We start from the raw sequence: 16,393 nt of genomic DNA on the forward strand, positions 1-16,393 counted from the left end.
GATCCTCACACAGCTCAGCACTGACCCTCCTTCCTGTAGTGAGACTGGATCCTTACACAGCTCAGCACTGACCCTCCTTCCTGTAGTGAGACTGGATCCTCACACAGCTCAGCACTGACCCTCCCTCCTGTAGTGAGACTGGATCCTCACACAGCTCAGCACGGACCCTCCCTCCTGTAGTGAGACTGGATCCTTACACAGCTCAGCACTGACCCTCCTTCCTGTAGTGAGACTGGATCCTCACACAGCTCAGCACTGACCCTCCCTCCTGTAGTGAGACTGGATCCTCACACAGCTCAGCACGGACCCTCCCTCCTGTAGTGAGACTGGATCCTCACACAGCTCAGCACTGACCCTCCCTCCCTCCTGTAGTGAGACTGGATCCTCACGCAGCTCAGCACTGACCCTCCCTCCTGTAGTGAGACTGGATCCTCACACAGCTCAGCCCTGACCCTCCCTCCTGTAGTGAGACTGGATCCTCACACAGCTCAGCACGGACCCTCCCTCCTGTAGTGAGACTGGATCCTCACGCAGCTCAGCACTGACCCTCCCTCCCTCCTGTAGTGAGACTGGATCCTCTCACTGTGGGAGAAAGACTTACCATAAAACACCACCATCTTCTCCTTCAGCCCGCTGTGATCCACCTCACAGGAGAACTTGGCCTGGTCCGCAGGATCAATATCAGTCCATTTGTGGGTCTGGTAGGTGCCATCGTGATTGGGAAGGATCCCGTCGAAGTGAGACTCATCGAGGGAAACCCCATCTCTGCGCAGAGTCACCTCGATGGCTTGAGGGTAAAACCCAGTGGTGACACAGGACAGTCGGTGACTATCACCGCGACGGGTAAAGGACACGGATGGAGCAACTGAGACAGAGAGAGAGGAGTTAGTACAGTAATCCAGAGAAACAGACTCGCCCACTCTCGGTCCATCCCACTCCCCTCACCCGCCCGCCTCAGTTACCCCCCTCAATCACTCACTCGCTCACTCTCAGTTCCCCCTCCACTCGCTCACTCTCCAGTACCCCCTCCATAAGACTTGCAGGTTGATAGGTAAATTGGCCATTATAAATTGCCCCTAGTATAGGTAGGTGGTAGGGGAATATAGGGACAGGTGAGGATGTGGTAGGAATATGGGATTAGTGTAGGATTAGTATAAATGGGTGGTTAATGGTTGGCACAGACTTGGTGGGCCGAAGGGCCTGTTTCAGTGCTGTATCTCCAAATCAAATCACTCGCTCACTCTCAGTTCCCCCCCCACTCGCCCACTCTCCAGTTCCCCCCCACTCGCTCACTCTCCAGTTCCCCCCCACTCGCTCACTCTCCAGATCCCCCCACTCGCTCACTCTCCAGTTCCCCCCCACTCGCTCACTCTCCAGTTCCCCCCCACTCGCTCACTCTCCAGTTCCCCCCCACTCGCTCACTCTCCAGTTCCCCCCCACTCGCTCACTCTCCAGTTCCCCCCCACTCGCTCACTCTCCAGTTTCCCCCCATTCGCTCACTCTCCAGTTCCCCCCCACTCGCTCACTCTCCAGTTCCCCCCCACTCGCTCACTCTCCAGTTCCCCCCCACTCGCTCACTCTCCAGTTCCCCCCCACTCGCTCACTCTCCAGTTCCCCCCTCACTCGTTCCCTCGCTCTCAGTTCCCCCCTCACCTGTTCTGTCGCTCTCAGTTCCCCCCTCACTCGTCCCCTCGCTCTCAGTTCACCCCTCACTCGTTCCCTCGCTCTCAGTTCCCCCCTCACTCGTTCACTCGCTCTCAGTTACCCCCTCACTCGTTCACTCGCTCTCAGTTCCCCCCTCACTCGTTCACTCGCTCTCAGTTCCCCCCTCACTCGTTCCCTCGCTCTCAGTTACCCCCTCACTCGTCCCCTCGTTCTCAGTTCCCCCCTCACTCGTTCCCCCCTCACTCGTTCACACACTATCAGTTCCCCCCTCACTCGTTCCCTCGCTCTCAGTTCCCCCCTCACTCGTTCCCTCGCTCTCAGTTCCCCGCTCACTCGTTCCCTGACTCTCAGTTCCCCCCTCACTCGTTCCCTCGCTCTCAGTTCCCCCCTCACTCGTTCCCTCGCTCTCAGGTCCCCCCTCACTCGTTCCCTCGCTCTCAGGTCCCCCCTCACTCGTTCCCTCGCTCTCAGGTCCCCCCTCACTCGTTCCCTCGCTCTCAGGTCCCCTCCACTCGTTCACTCGCTCTCAGTTCCCCCCTCACTCGTTCCCTCGCTCTCAGTTCCCCCCTCACTCGTTCACACACTATCAGTTCCCCCCTCACTCGTTCCCTCGCTCTCAGTTCCCCCCTCACTCGTTCACTCGCTATCAGTTCCCCCCTCACTCGTTCCCTCACTCGCAGTTCCCCCCTCACTCGTTCCCTCGCTCTCAGTTCCCCCCTCACTCGTTCGCTCACTCTCAGTTCCCCCCTCACTCGTTCGCTCACTCTCAGTGCCCACCTCACTTGTTCGCTCACTCTCAGTTCCCCCGTCACTCGTTCCCTGACTCTCAGTTCCCCCCTCACTCTTTCCCAGACTCTCAGTTCCCCCCTCACTCGTTCACTCGCACTCAGTTCCCCCATGACTCGCTCACTCACTCTCAGTTCCCCCCTCACTCGTTCCCTGACTCTCAGTTCCCCCCTCACTCTTTCCCAGACTCTCAGTTCCCCCCTCACTCGTTCGCTCGCTCTCAGTTCCCCCCTCACTCGTTCCCTCGCTCTCAGTTCCCCCCTCACTCGTTCCCTCGCTCTCAGTTCCCCCCTCACTCGCTCCCTCGCTCTCAGTTCCCCCCTCACTCGCTCCCTCGCTCTCAGTTCCCCCCTCACTCGCTCCCTCGCTCTCAGTTCCCCCCTCACTCGCTCCCTCGCTCTCAGTTCCCCCCTCACTCGTTCCCTCGCTCTCAGTTCCCCCCTCACTCGTTCCCTCGCTCTCAGTTCCCCCCTCACTCGTTCCCTCGCTCTCAGTTCCCCCCTCACTCGTTCCCTCGCTCTCAGTTCCCCCCTCACTCGTTCCCTCGCTCTCAGTTCCCCCCTCACTCGTTCCCTCGCTCTCAGTTCCCCCCTCACTCGTTCCCTCGCTCTCAGTTCCCCCCTCACTCGTTCCCTCGCTCTCAGTTCCCCCCTCACTCGTTCCCTCGCTCTCAGTTCCCCCCTCACTCGTTCCCTCGCTCTCAGTTCCCCCCTCACTCTCAGTTCCCCTCCACTCGTTCACTCGCTCTCAGTTCCCCCCTCACTCGTTCCCTCGCTCTCAGTTCCCCCCTCACTCGTTCACACACTATCAGTTCCCCCCCCACTCGTTCACACACTATCAGTTCCCCCCTCACTCGTTCCCTCGCTCTCAGTTCCCCCCTCACTCGTTCACTCGCTATCAGTTCCCCCCTCACTCGTTCCCTCACTCGCAGTTCCCCCCTCACTCGTTCCCTCGCTCTCAGTTCCCCCCTCACTCGTTCGCTCATCTCAGTTCCCCCCTCACTCGTTCGCTCACTCTCAGTTCCCACCTCACTTGTTCGCTCACTCTCAGTTCCCCCATGACTCGCTCACTCACTCTCAGTTCCCCCCTCACTCGTTCCCTGACTCTCAGTTCCCCCCTCACTCTTTCCCAGACTCTCAGTTCCCCCCTCACTCGTTCGCTCGCTCTCAGTTCCCCCCTCACTCGTTCCCTCGCTCTCAGTTCCCCCCTCACTCGTTCCCTCACTCTCAGTTCCCCCCTCACTCGTTCCCTCGCTCTCAGTTCCCCCCTCACTCGTTCCCTCGCTCTCAGTTCCCCCCTCACTCGCTCCCTCGCTCTCAGTTCCCCCCTCACTCGCTCCCTCGCTCTCAGTTCCCCCCTCACTCGTTCCCTCGCTCTCAGTTCCCCCCTCACTCGTTCCCTCGCTCTCAGTTCCCCCCTCACTCGTTCCCTCGCTCTCAGTTCCCCCCTCACTCGTTCCCTCGCTCTCAGTTCCCCCCTCACTCGTTCCCTCGCTCTCAGTTCCCCCCTCACTCGTTCCCTCGCTCTCAGTTCCCCCCTCACTCGTTCACTCGCTCTCAGTTCCCCCCTCACTCGTTCACTCGCTCTCAGTTCCCCCCTCACTCGTTCGCTCGCTCTCAGTTCCCCCCTCACTCGTTCCCTCGCTTTCAGTTCCCCCCTCACTCGTTCCCTCGCTCTCAGTTCCCCCCTCACTCGTTCCCTCGCTCTCAGTTCCCCCCTCACTCGTTCCCTCGCACTCAGTTCCCCCCTCACTCGTTCACTCGCTTTCAGATCCCCCCTCACTCGTTCACTCGCTCTCAGATCCCCCCTCACTCGTTCCCTGACTCTCAGTTCCCCCCTCACTCGTTCCCTGACTCTCAGTTTCCCCCTCACTCGTCCCCCCGCTCAGTTCCCCCCTCACTTGTTCCCTCGCTCTCAGTTACCCCCTCACTTGTTCCCTCGCTCTCAATTCCCCCCTCACTCGTTCACTCGCTCTCAGTTCCCCCCTCACTCGTTCACTCGCTCTCAGTTCCCACCTCACTCGTCCCCTCGCTCTCAGTTCCCACCTCACTCATTCACTCACTATCAGTTCCCCCCTCACTCGTTCCCTCGCTCTCAGTTCCCCCCTCACTCGTTCGCTCACTCTCAGTTACCCACTCACTCGTTCGCTCACTCTCAGTTACCCCCTCACTCGTTCACTCACTCTCAGTTCCCACCTCACTCGTTCGCTCACTCTCAGTTCCCACCTCACTCGTTCGCTCACTCTCAGTTCCCACCTCACTCGTCCCCTCGCTCTCAGTTCCCCCCTCACTCGTTCCCTCGCTCTCAGATCCCCCCTCACTCGTTCACACACTATCAGTTCCCCCCTCACTCGTTCCCTCGCTCTCAGTTCCCCCCTCACTCGTTCACTCACTATCAGTTCCCCCCTCACTCGTTCACTCACTATCAGTTCCCCCTCACTTGTTTCCTCGCTCTCAGTTACCCCCTCACTCGTTCGCTCACTCTCAGTTCCCCCCTCACTCGTTCGCTCACTCTCAGTTCCCACCTCACTCGTTCGCTCACTCTCAGTTCCCCCCTCACTCGTTCGCTCACTCTCAGTTCCCACCTCACTCGTTCGCTCACTCTCAGTTCCCCCCTCACTCGTTCGCTCACTCTCAGTTCCCCCCTCACTCGTTCGCTCACTCTCAGTTCCCACCTCACTCGTTCGCTCGCTCTCAGTTCCCACCTCACTGGTTCACTCGCACTCAGTTCCCCCCTCATTCATTCAATCACTCTCAGTTCCCCCTTCACTCGTTCCCTCGCTCTCAGTTCCCCCTCACTCGTTCCCTCGCTCTCAGTTCCCCCCTCATTCATTCACTCACTCTCAGTTCCCCCCTCATTCATTCACTCACTCTCAGTTCCCCCCTCATTTATTCACTCACTCTCAGTTCCCCCCTCATTCATTCAGTCACTCTCAGTTCCCCCCTCATTCATTCACTCTCTCTCAGTTCCCCCCTCATTCATTCACTCGCTCTCAGTTCCCCCCTCATTCATTGACTCGCTCTCAGTTCCCCCCTCATTCTTTCACTCGCTCTCAGTTCCCCCCTCACTCGTTCACCCGCTCTCAGTTCCCCCCTCACTCGTTCTCTCGCTCTCAGTTCCCCCCTCACCTGTTCTGTCGCTCTCAGTTCCCCCCTCGCTCTCAGTTCCCCCCTCGCTCGTTCCCTCGCTCTCAGTTCCCCCCTCGCTCGTTCCCTCGCTCTCAGTTCCCCCCTCACTCGTTCACTCGCTCTCAGTTCCCCCGTCACTCGTCCCCTCGCTCTCAGTTCCCCCTTCACTCGATCCCTCGCTCTCAGTTCCCCCCTCACTCGATCCCTCGCTCTCAGTTCCCCCCTCACTCGATCCCTCGCTCTCAGTTCCCCCCTCACTCGTTCCCTCGCTCTCAGTTCCCCCCTCACTCGTTCCCTCGCTCTCAGTTCCCCCCTCACTCGTTCACTCGCTCTCAGTTCCCCCCTCACTCGTTCCCTCGCTCTCAGTTCCCCCCTCACTCGTCCCCTCGCTCTCAGTTCCCCCCTCACTCGATCCCTCGCTCTCAGTTCCCCCCTCACTCGATCCCTCGCTCTCAGTTCCCCCTCACTCGTCCCCTCGCTCTCAGTTCCCTCCTCACTCGTTCCCTCGCTCTCAGTTCCCCCCTCACTCGTTCACTCGCTCTCAGTTCCCCCCTCACTCGTTCACTCGCTCTCAGTTCCCCCCTCACTCGTTCGCTCACTCTCAGTTCCCTCCTCACTCGTTCCCTCGCTCTCAGTTCCCCCTCACTCGTCCCCTCGCTCTCAGTTCCCTCCTCACTCGTTCGCTCACTCTCAGTTCCCTCCTCACTCGTTCCCTCGCTCTCAGTTCCCCCCTCACTCGTTCACTCGCTCTCAGTTCCCCCCTCACTCGTTCCCTCGCTCTCAGTTCCCCCCTCACTCGTTCCCTCGCTCTCAGTTCCCCCCTCACTCGTTCCCTCGCTCTCAGTTCCCCCCTCACTCGTTCCCTCGCTCTCAGTTCCCCCCTCACTCGTTCCCTCGCTCTCAGTTCCCCCCTCACTCGTTCCCTCGCTCTCAGTTCCCCCCTCACTCGTTCCCTCGCTCTCAGTTCCCCCCTCACTCGTTCCCTCGCTCTCAGTTCCCCCCTCACTCGTTCCCTCGCTCTCAGTTCCCCCCTCAGTCGTTCCCTCGCTCTCAGTTCCCCCCTCACTAGTTCCCTCGCTCTCAGTTCCCCCCTCACTCGTTCACACGCTCTCAGTTCCCCCCTCACTCGTTCCCTCGCTCTCAGTTCCCCCCTCACTCGTTCCCTCGCTCTCAGTTCCCCCCTCACTCGTTCCCTCGCTCTCAGTTCCCCCCTCACTCGTTCACACGCTCTCAGATCCCCCCTCACTCGTTCACACGCTCTCAGTTCCCCCCTCACTCGTTCACACGCTCTCAGTTCCCCCCTCACTCGTTCCCTCGCTCTCAGTTCCCCCCTCACTCGTTCCCTCGCTCTCAGTTCCCCCCTCACCCGTTCACACGCACTTAGTTCCCCCCTCACATGTTCACTCGCTCTCAGTTCCCCCCTCACTCGTCCCCTCGCTCTCAGTTCCCCCCTCACTCGTCCCTTCGCTCTCAGTTCCCCCCTCACTCGTTCCCTCACTCTCAGTTCCCCCCTCACTCGTTCACACACTATCAGTTCCCCCCTCACTCGTTCCCTCGCTCTCAGTTCCCCCCTCACTCGTTCACTCACTCTCAGTTCCCCCCTCACTCGTTCACTCACTCTCAGTTCCCCCCTCACTCGTTCGCTCACTCTCAGTTCCCCCTCACTCGTTCGCTGACTCTCAGTTCCCCCCTCACTCGTTCGCTCACTCTCAGTTCCCCCCTCACTCGTTCGCTCACTCTCAGTTCCCCCCTCACTCGTTCGCTCACTCTCAGTTCCCCCCTCACTCGTTCGCTCACTCTCAGTTCCCCCCTCACTCGTACGCTGACTCTCAGTTCCCCCCTCACTCGTTCGCTGACTCTCAGTTCCCACCTCACTCGTTCGCTCACTCTCAGTTCCCCCCTCACTCGTTCGCTCGTTCTCAGTTCCCCCCTCACTCGTTCCCTCGCTCTCAGTTCCCCCCTCACTCGTCCCCTCGTTCTCAGTTCCCCCCTCACTCGTTCCCTCGCTCTCAGTTCCCCCCTCACTCGTTCACACACTATCAGTTCCCCCCTCACTCGTTCCCTCGCTCTCAGTTCCCCCCTCACTCGTTCCCTCGCTCTCAGTTCCCCCCTCACTCGTTCACTCACTATCAGTTCCCCCCTCACTCGTTCCCTCGCTCTCAGTTCCCCCTCACTCGTTCCCTCGCTCTCAGTTACCCCCTCACTCGTTCACTCACTCTCAGTTCCCCCCTCACTCGTTCGCTCACTCTCAGTTCCCCCCTCACTCGTTCGCTCACTCTCAGTTCCCACCTCACTCGTTCGCTCACTCTCAGTTCCCACCTCACTCGTTCGCTCACTCTCACTTCCCCCGTCACTGGTTCACTCGCACTCAGTTCCCCCCTGACTCTCTCACTCACTCTCAGTTCCCCCCTCATTCATTCACTCACTCTCCGTTCCCCCCTCATTCATTCACTCACTCTCAGTTCCCCCCTCACTCGTACACCCGCTCTCAGTTCCCCCCTCGCTCGTTCTCTCGCTCTCAGTTCCCCCCTCGCTCGTTCCCTCGCTCTCAGTTCCCCCCTCGCTCTCAGTTCCCCCCTCGCTCGTTCCCTCGCTCTCAGTTCCCCCCTCACTCGTTCCCTCGCTCTCAGTTCCCCCCTCACTCGTTCCCTCGCTCTCAGTTCCCCCCTCACTCGTTCCCTCGCTCTCAGTTCCCCCCTCACTCGTTCCCTCGCTCTCAGTTCCCCCCTCACTCGTTCCCTCGCTCTCAGTTCCCCCCTCACTCGTTCCCTCGCTCTCAGTTCCCCCCTCACTCGTTCCCTCGCTCTCAGTTCCCCCCTCACTCGTTCCCTCGCTCTCAGTTACCCCCTCACTCGTTCCCTCGCTCTCAGTTACCCCCTCACTCGTTCCCTCGCTCTCAGTTACCCCCTCACTCGTTCCCTCGCTCTCAGTTCCCCCCTCACTCGTTCCCTCGCTCTCAGTTACCCCCTCACTCGTTCCCTCGCTCTCAGTTACCCCCTCACTCGTCCCCTCGTTCTCAGTTCCCCCCTCACTCGTTCCCTCGCTCTCAGTTCCCCCCTCACTCGTTCACACACTATCAGTTCCCCCCTCACTCGTTCCCTCGCTCTCAGTTCCCCCCTCACTCGTTCCCTCGCTCTCAGTTCCCCCCTCACTCGTTCACTCACTATCAGTTCCCCCCTCACTCGTTCCCTCGCTCTCAGTTCCCCCTCACTCGTTCCCTCGCTCTCAGTTACCCCCTCACTCGTTCACTCACTCTCAGTTCCCCCCTCACTCGTTCACTCACTCTCAGTTCCCCCCTCACTCGTTCACTCACTCTCAGTTCCCCCCTCACTCGTTCACTCACTCTCAGTTCCCCCCTCACTCGTTCACTCACTATCAGTTCCCCCCTCACTCGTTCCCTCGCTCTCAGTTCCCCCCTCACTCGTTCGCTCACTCTCAGTTGCCCCCTCACTCGTTCGCTCACTCTCAGTTTCCCCCTCACTCGTTCGCTCACTCTCAGATCCCCCCTCACTCGTTCGCTCACTCTCAGTTCCCCCCTCACTCGTTCCCTCGCTCTCAGTTCCCCCCTCACTCGTTCCCTCGCTCTCAGTTCCCCCCCTCACTCGTTCCCTCGCTCTCAGTTCCCCCCCTCACTCGTTCCCTCGCTCTCAGTTCCCCCCTCACTCGTTCCCTCGCTCTCAGTTCCCCCCTCACTCGTTCCCTCGCTCTCAGTTCCCCCCTCACTCGTTCCCTCGCTCTCAGTTCCCCCCTCACTCGTTCCCTCGCTCTCAGTTCCCTCCTCACTCGTTCCCTCGCACTCAGTTCCCCCCTCACTCGTTCACTCGCTCTCAGATCCCCCCTCACTCGTTCACTCGTTCTCAGATCCCCCCTCACTCGTTCCCTGACTCTCAGTTCCCCCCTCACTCGTTCCCTGACTCTCAGTTCCCCCCTCACTCGTCCCCCCGCTCAGTTCCCCCCTCACTTGTTCCCTCGCTCTCAGTTACCCCCTCGCTCGTCCCCTCGCTCTCAGTTCCCCCCTCGCTCTCAGTTCCCCCCTCGCTCGTCCCCTCGCTCTCAGTTCCCCCCTCGCTCTCAGTTCCCCCCTCGCTCTCAGTTCCCCCCTCGCTCTCAGTTCCCCCCTCGCTCGTTCCCTCGCTCTCAGTTCCCCCCTCACTCGTTCCCTTGCTCTCAGTTCCCCCCTCACTCGTTCCCTCGCTCTCAGTTCCCCCCTCACTCGTTCCCTCGCTCTCAGTTCCCCCCTCACTCGTTCCCTCGCTCTCAGTTCCCCCCTCACTCGTTCACTCGCTCTCAGTTCCCCCCTCACTCGTCCCCTCGCTCTCAGTTCCCCCCTCACTCGATCCCTCGCTCTCAGTTCCCCCCTCACTCGTTCCCTCGCTCTCAGTTCCCCCCTCACTCGTTCCCTCGCTCTCAGTTCCCCCCTCACTCGTTCCCTCGCTCTCAGTTCCCCCCTCACTCGTTCCCTCGCTCTCAGTTCCCCCCTCACCTGTTCTGTCGCTCACAGTTCCCCCTCACTCGTCCCCTTGCTCTCAGTTCCCCCCTCACTCGTTCCCTCGCTCTCAGTTCCCCCCTCACTCGTTCGCTCACTCTCAGTTGCCCCCTCACTCGTTCGCTCACTCTCAGTTTCCCCCTCACTCGTTCGCTCACTCTCAGATCCCCCCTCACTCGTTCGCTCACTCTCAGTTCCCCCCTCACTCGTTCCCTCGCTCTCAGTTCCCCCCTCACTCGTTCCCTCGCTCTCAGTTCCCCCCCTCACTCGTTCCCTCGCTCTCAGTTCCCCCCCTCACTCGTTCCCTCGCTCTCAGTTCCCCCCTCACTCGTTCCCTCGCTCTCAGTTCCCCCCTCACTCGTTCCCTCGCTCTCAGTTCCCCCCTCACTCGTTCCCTCGCTCTCAGTTCCCCCCTCACTCGTTCCCTCGCTCTCAGTTCCCTCCTCACTCGTTCCCTCGCACTCAGTTCCCCCCTCACTCGTTCACTCGCTCTCAGATCCCCCCTCACTCGTTCACTCGTTCTCAGATCCCCCCTCACTCGTTCCCTGACTCTCAGTTCCCCCCTCACTCGTTCCCTGACTCTCAGTTCCCCCCTCACTCGTCCCCCCGCTCAGTTCCCCCCTCACTTGTTCCCTCGCTCTCAGTTACCCCCTCGCTCGTCCCCTCGCTCTCAGTTCCCCCCTCGCTCTCAGTTCCCCCCTCGCTCGTCCCCTCGCTCTCAGTTCCCCCCTCGCTCTCAGTTCCCCCCTCGCTCTCAGTTCCCCCCTCGCTCGTTCCCTCGCTCTCAGTTCCCCCCTCACTCGTTCCCTTGCTCTCAGTTCCCCCCTCACTCGTTCCCTCGCTCTCAGTTCCCCCCTCACTCGTTCCCTCGCTCTCAGTTCCCCCCTCACTCGTTCCCTCGCTCTCAGTTCCCCCCTCACTCGTTCACTCGCTCTCAGTTCCCCCCTCACTCGTCCCCTCGCTCTCAGTTCCCCCCTCACTCGATCCCTCGCTCTCAGTTCCCCCCTCACTCGTTCCCTCGCTCTCAGTTCCCCCCTCACTCGTTCCCTCGCTCTCAGTTCCCCCCTCACTCGTTCCCTCGCTCTCAGTTCCCCCCTCACTCGTTCCCTCGCTCTCAGTTCCCCCCTCACCTGTTCTGTCGCTCACAGTTCCCCCTCACTCGTCCCCTTGCTCTCAGTTCCCCCCTCACTCGTTCCCTCGCTCTCAGTTCCCTCCTCACTCGTTCCCTCGCACTCAGTTCCCCCCTCACTCGTTCACTCGCTCTCAGATCCCCCCTCACTCGTTCACTCGTTCTCAGATCCCCCCTCACTCGTTCCCTGACTCTCAGTTCCCCCCTCACTCGTTCCCTGACTCTCAGTTCCCCCCTCACTCGTCCCCCCGCTCAGTTCCCCCCTCACTTGTTCCCTCGCTCTCAGTTACCCCCTCGCTCGTCCCCTCGCTCTCAGTTCCCCCCTCGCTCTCAGTTCCCCCCTCGCTCGTCCCCTCGCTCTCAGTTCCCCCCTCGCTCTCAGTTCCCCCCTCGCTCTCAGTTCCCCCCTCGCTCGTTCCCTCGCTCTCAGTTCCCCCCTCACTCGTTCCCTTGCTCTCAGTTCCCCCCTCACTCGTTCCCTCGCTCTCAGTTCCCCCCTCACTCGTTCCCTCGCTCTCAGTTCCCCCCTCACTCGTTCACTCGCTCTCAGTTCCCCCCTCACTCGTCCCCTCGCTCTCAGTTCCCCCCTCACTCGTCCCCTCGCTCTCAGTTCCCCCCTCACTCGATCCCTCGCTCTCAGTTCCCCCCTCACTCGTTCCCTCGCTCTCAGTTCCCCCCTCACTCGTTCCCTCGCTCTCAGTTCCCCCCTCACTCGTTCCCTCGCTCTCAGTTCCCCCCTCACTCGTTCCCTCGCTCTCAGTTCCCCCCTCACCTGTTCTGTCGCTCACAGTTCCCCCTCACTCGTCCCCTTGCTCTCAGTTCCCCCCTCACTCGTTCCCTCGCTCTTAGTTCCCCCCTCACTCGTTCCCTCACTCTCAGTTCCCCCCTCACTCGTTCACACACTATCAGTTCCCCCCTCACTCGTTCCCTCGCTCTCAGTTCCCCCCTCACTCGTTCACTCACTCTCAGTTCCCCCCTCACTCGTTCGCTCACTCTCAGTTCCCCCTCACTCGTTCGCTGACTCTCAGTTCCCCCCTCACTCGTTCGCTCACTCTCAGTTCCCCCCTCACTCGTTCGCTCACTCTCAGTTCCCCCCTCACTCGTTCGCTCACTCTCAGTTCCCCCCTCACTCGTTCGCTCACTCTCAGTTCCCCCCTCACTCGTTCGCTCACTCTCAGTTCCCACCTCACTCGTTCGCTCACTCTCACTTCCCCCGTCACTGGTTCACTCGCACTCAGTTCCCCCCTGACTCTCTCACTCACTCTCAGTTCCCCCCTCATTCATTCACTCACTCTCCGTTCCCCCCTCATTCATTCACTCACTCTCAGTTCCCCCCTCACTCGTACACCCGCTCTCAGTTCCCCCCTCGCTCGTTCTCTCGCTCTCAGTTCCCCCCTCGCTCGTTCCCTCGCTCTCAGTTCCCCCCTCGCTCTCAGTTCCCCCCCTCGCTCGTTCCCTCGCTCTCAGTTCCCCCCTCACTCGTTCCCTCGCTCTCAGTTCCCCCCTCACTCGTTCCCTCGCTCTCAGTTCCCCCCTCACTCGTTCCCTCGCTCTCAGTTCCCCCCTCACTCGTTCCCTCGCTCTCAGTTCCCCCCTCACTCGTTCCCTCGCTCTCAGTTCCCCCCTCACTCGTTCCCTCGCTCTCAGTTCCCCCCTCACTCGTTCCCTCGCTCTCAGTTCCCCCCTCACTCGTTCCCTCGCTCTCAGTTCCCCCCTCACTCGTTCCCTCGCTCTCAGTTCCCCCCTCACTCGTTCCCTCGCTCTCAGTTCCCCCCTCACTCGTTCCCTCGCTCTCAGTTCCCCCCTCACTCGTTCCCTCGCTCTCAGTTCCCCCCTCACTCGTTCCCTCGCTCTCAGTTACCCCCTCACTCGTTCCCTCGCTCTCAGTTACCCCCTCACTCGTTCCCTCGCTCTCAGTTACCCCCTCACTCGTTCCCTCGCTCTCAGTTCCCCCCTCACTCGTTCCCTCGCTCTCAGTTACCCCCTCACTCGTTCCCTCGCTCTCAGTTACCCCCTCACTCGTCCCCTCGTTCTCAGTTCCCCCCTCACTCGTTCCCTCGCTCTCAGTTCCCCCCTCACTCGTTCACACACTATCAGTTCCCCCCTCACTCGTTCCCTCGCTCTCAGTTCCCCCCTCACTCGTTCCCTCGCTCTCAGTTCCCCCCTCACTCGTTCACTCACTATCAGTTCCCCCCTCACTCGTTCCCTCGCTCTCAGTTCCCCCCTCACTCGTTCGCTCACTCTCAGTTGCCCCCTCACTCGTTCGCTCACTCTCAGTTTCCCCCTCACTCGTTCGCTCACTCTCAGATCCCCCCTCACTCGTTCGCTCACTCTCAGTTCCCCCCTCACTCGTTCCCTCGCTCTCAGTTCCCCCCTCACTCGTTCCCTCGCTCTCAGTTCCCCCCCTCACTCGTTCCCTCGCTCTCAGTTCCCCCCCTCACTCGTTCCCTCGCTCTCAGTTCCCCCCTCACTCGTTCCCTCGCTCTCAGTTCCCCCCTCACTCGTTCCCTCGCTCTCAGTTCCCCCCTCACTCGTTCCCTCGCTCTCAGTTCCCCCCTCACTCGTTCCCTCGCTCTCAGTTCCCTCCTCACTCGTTCCCTCGCTCTCAGTTCCCTCCTCACTCGTTCCCTCGCACTCAGTTCCCCCCTCACTCGTTCACTCGCTCTCAGATCCCCCCTCACTCGTTCACTCGTTCTCAGATCCCCCCTCACTCGTTCCCTGACTCTCAGTTCCCCCCTCACTCGTTCCCTGACTCTCAGTTCCCCCCTCACTCGTCCCCCCGCTCAGTTCCCCCCTCACTTGTTCCCTCGCTCTCAGTTACCCCCTCGCTCGTCCCCTCGCTCTCAGTTCCCCCCTCGCTCTCAGTTCCCCCCTCGCTCGTCCCCTCGCTCTCAGTTCCCCCCTCGCTCTCAGTTCCCCCCTCGCTCTCAGTTCCCCCCTCGCTCGTTCCCTCGCTCTCAGTTCCCCCCTCACTCGTTCCCTTGCTCTCAGTTCCCCCCTCACTCGTTCCCTCGCTCTCAGTTCCCCCCTCACTCGTTCCCTCGCTCTCAGTTCCCCCCTCACTCGTTCCCTCGCTCTCAGTTCCCCCCTCACTCGTTCCCTCGCTCTCAGTTCCCCCCTCACTCGTTCACTCGCTCTCAGTTCCCCCCTCACTTGTCCCCTCGCTCTCAGTTCCCCCCTCACTCGATCCCTCGCTCTCAGTTCCCCCCTCACTCGTTCCCTCGCTCTCAGTTCCCCCCTCACTCGTTCCCTCGCTCTCAGTTCCCCCCTCACTCGTTCCCTCGCTCTCAGTTCCCCCCTCACTCGTTCCCTCGCTCTCAGTTCCCCCCTCACCTGTTCTGTCGCTCACAGTTCCCCCTCACTCGTCCCCTTGCTCTCAGTTCCCCCCTCACTCGTTCCCTCGCTCTCAGTTCCCTCCTCACTCGTTCCCTCGCACTCAGTTCCCCCCTCACTCGTTCACTCGCTCTCAGATCCCCCCTCACTCGTTCACTCGTTCTCAGATCCCCCCTCACTCGTTCCCTGACTCTCAGTTCCCCCCTCACTCGTTCCCTGACTCTCAGTTCCCCCCTCACTCGTCCCCCCGCTCAGTTCCCCCCTCACTTGTTCCCTCGCTCTCAGTTACCCCCTCGCTCGTCCCCTCGCTCTCAGTTCCCCCCTCGCTCTCAGTTCCCCCCTCGCTCGTCCCCTCGCTCTCAGTTCCCCCCTCGCTCTCAGTTCCCCCCTCGCTCTCAGTTCCCCCCTCGCTCGTTCCCTCGCTCTCAGTTCCCCCCTCACTCGTTCCCTTGCTCTCAGTTCCCCCCTCACTCGTTCCCTCGCTCTCAGTTCCCCCCTCACTCGTTCCCTCGCTCTCAGTTCCCCCCTCACTCGTTCACTCGCTCTCAGTTCCCCCCTCACTCGTCCCCTCGCTCTCAGTTCCCCCCGCACTCGTCCCCTCGCTCTCAGTTCCCCCCTCACTCGATCCCTCGCTCTCAGTTCCCCCCTCACTCGTTCCCTCGCTCTCAGTTCCCCCCTCACTCGTTCCCTCGCTCTCAGTTCCCCCCTCACTCGTTCCCTCGCTCTCAGTTCCCCCCTCACTCGTTCCCTCGCTCTCAGTTCCCCCCTCACCTGTTCTGTCGCTCACAGTTCCCCCTCACTCGTCCCCTTGCTCTCAGTTCCCCCCTCACTCGTTCCCTCGCTCTTAGTTCCCCCCTCACTCGTTCCCTCACTCTCAGTTCCCCCCTCACTCGTTCACACACTATCAGTTCCCCCCTCACTCGTTCCCTCGCTCTCAGTTCCCCCCTCACTCGTTCACTCACTCTCAGTTCCCCCCTCACTCGTTCACTCACTCTCAGTTCCCCCTCACTCGTTCGCTGACTCTCAGTTCCCCCCTCACTCGTTCGCTCACTCTCAGTTCCCCCCTCACTCGTTCGCTCACTCTCAGTTCCCCCCTCACTCGTTCGCTCACTCTCAGTTCCCCCCTCACTCGTTCGCTCACTCTCAGTTCCCCCCTCACTCGTTCGCTCACTCTCAGTTCCCCCCTCACTCGTTCGCTCACTCTCAGTTCCCACCTCACTCGTTCGCTCACTCTCACTTCCCCCGTCACTGGTTCACTCGCACTCAGTTCCCCCCTGACTCTCTCACTCACTCTCAGTTCCCCCCTCATTCATTCACTCACTCTCCGTTCCCCCCTCATTCATTCACTCACTCTCAGTTCCCCCCTCACTCGTACACCCGCTCTCAGTTCCCCCCTCGCTCGTTCTCTCGCTCTCAGTTCCCCCCTCGCTCGTTCCCTCGCTCTCAGTTCCCCCCTCGCTCTCAGTTCCCCCCCTCGCTCGTTCCCTCGCTCTCAGTTCCCCCCTCACTCGTTCCCTCGCTCTCAGTTCCCCCCTCACTCGTTCCCTCGCTCTCAGTTCCCCCCTCACTCGTTCCCTCGCTCTCAGTTCCCCCCTCACTCGTTCCCTCGCTCTCAGTTCCCCCCTCACTCGTTCCCTCGCTCTCAGTTCCCCCCTCACTCGTTCCCTCGCTCTCAGTTCCCCCCTCACTCGTTCCCTCGCTCTCAGTTCCCCCCTCACTCGTTCCCTCGCTCTCAGTTCCCCCCTCACTCGTTCCCTCGCTCTCAGTTCCCCCCTCACTCGTTCCCTCGCTCTCAGTTCCCCCCTCACTCGTTCCCTCGCTCTCAGTTACCCCCTCACTCGTTCCCTCGCTCTCAGTTACCCCCTC

The 16,393-nt window shown here is 61.0% G+C and overlaps 1 protein-coding gene across 1 annotated transcript in view; it reads right to left on the reverse strand.

Annotated features, from left to right (window-relative positions):
• The window catches only part of LOC137345667 (class I histocompatibility antigen, F10 alpha chain-like), a 108,410-nt gene that overhangs the window by 12,240 nt on the left and 79,777 nt on the right, over nucleotides 1-16,393 (reverse strand). Inside the window, exon 4 of the mRNA XM_068008928.1 lies at nucleotides 602-865. Within this exon, the coding sequence (XP_067865029.1) occupies nucleotides 602-865 (264 nt within the window). The remainder of the gene's footprint in view (nucleotides 1-601; nucleotides 866-16,393) is intronic.

The sequence above is a fragment of the Heterodontus francisci genome, chromosome 29, assembly GCF_036365525.1.
Source record: "Heterodontus francisci isolate sHetFra1 chromosome 29, sHetFra1.hap1, whole genome shotgun sequence".
Lineage (NCBI taxonomy): Eukaryota > Metazoa > Chordata > Chondrichthyes > Heterodontiformes > Heterodontidae > Heterodontus > Heterodontus francisci.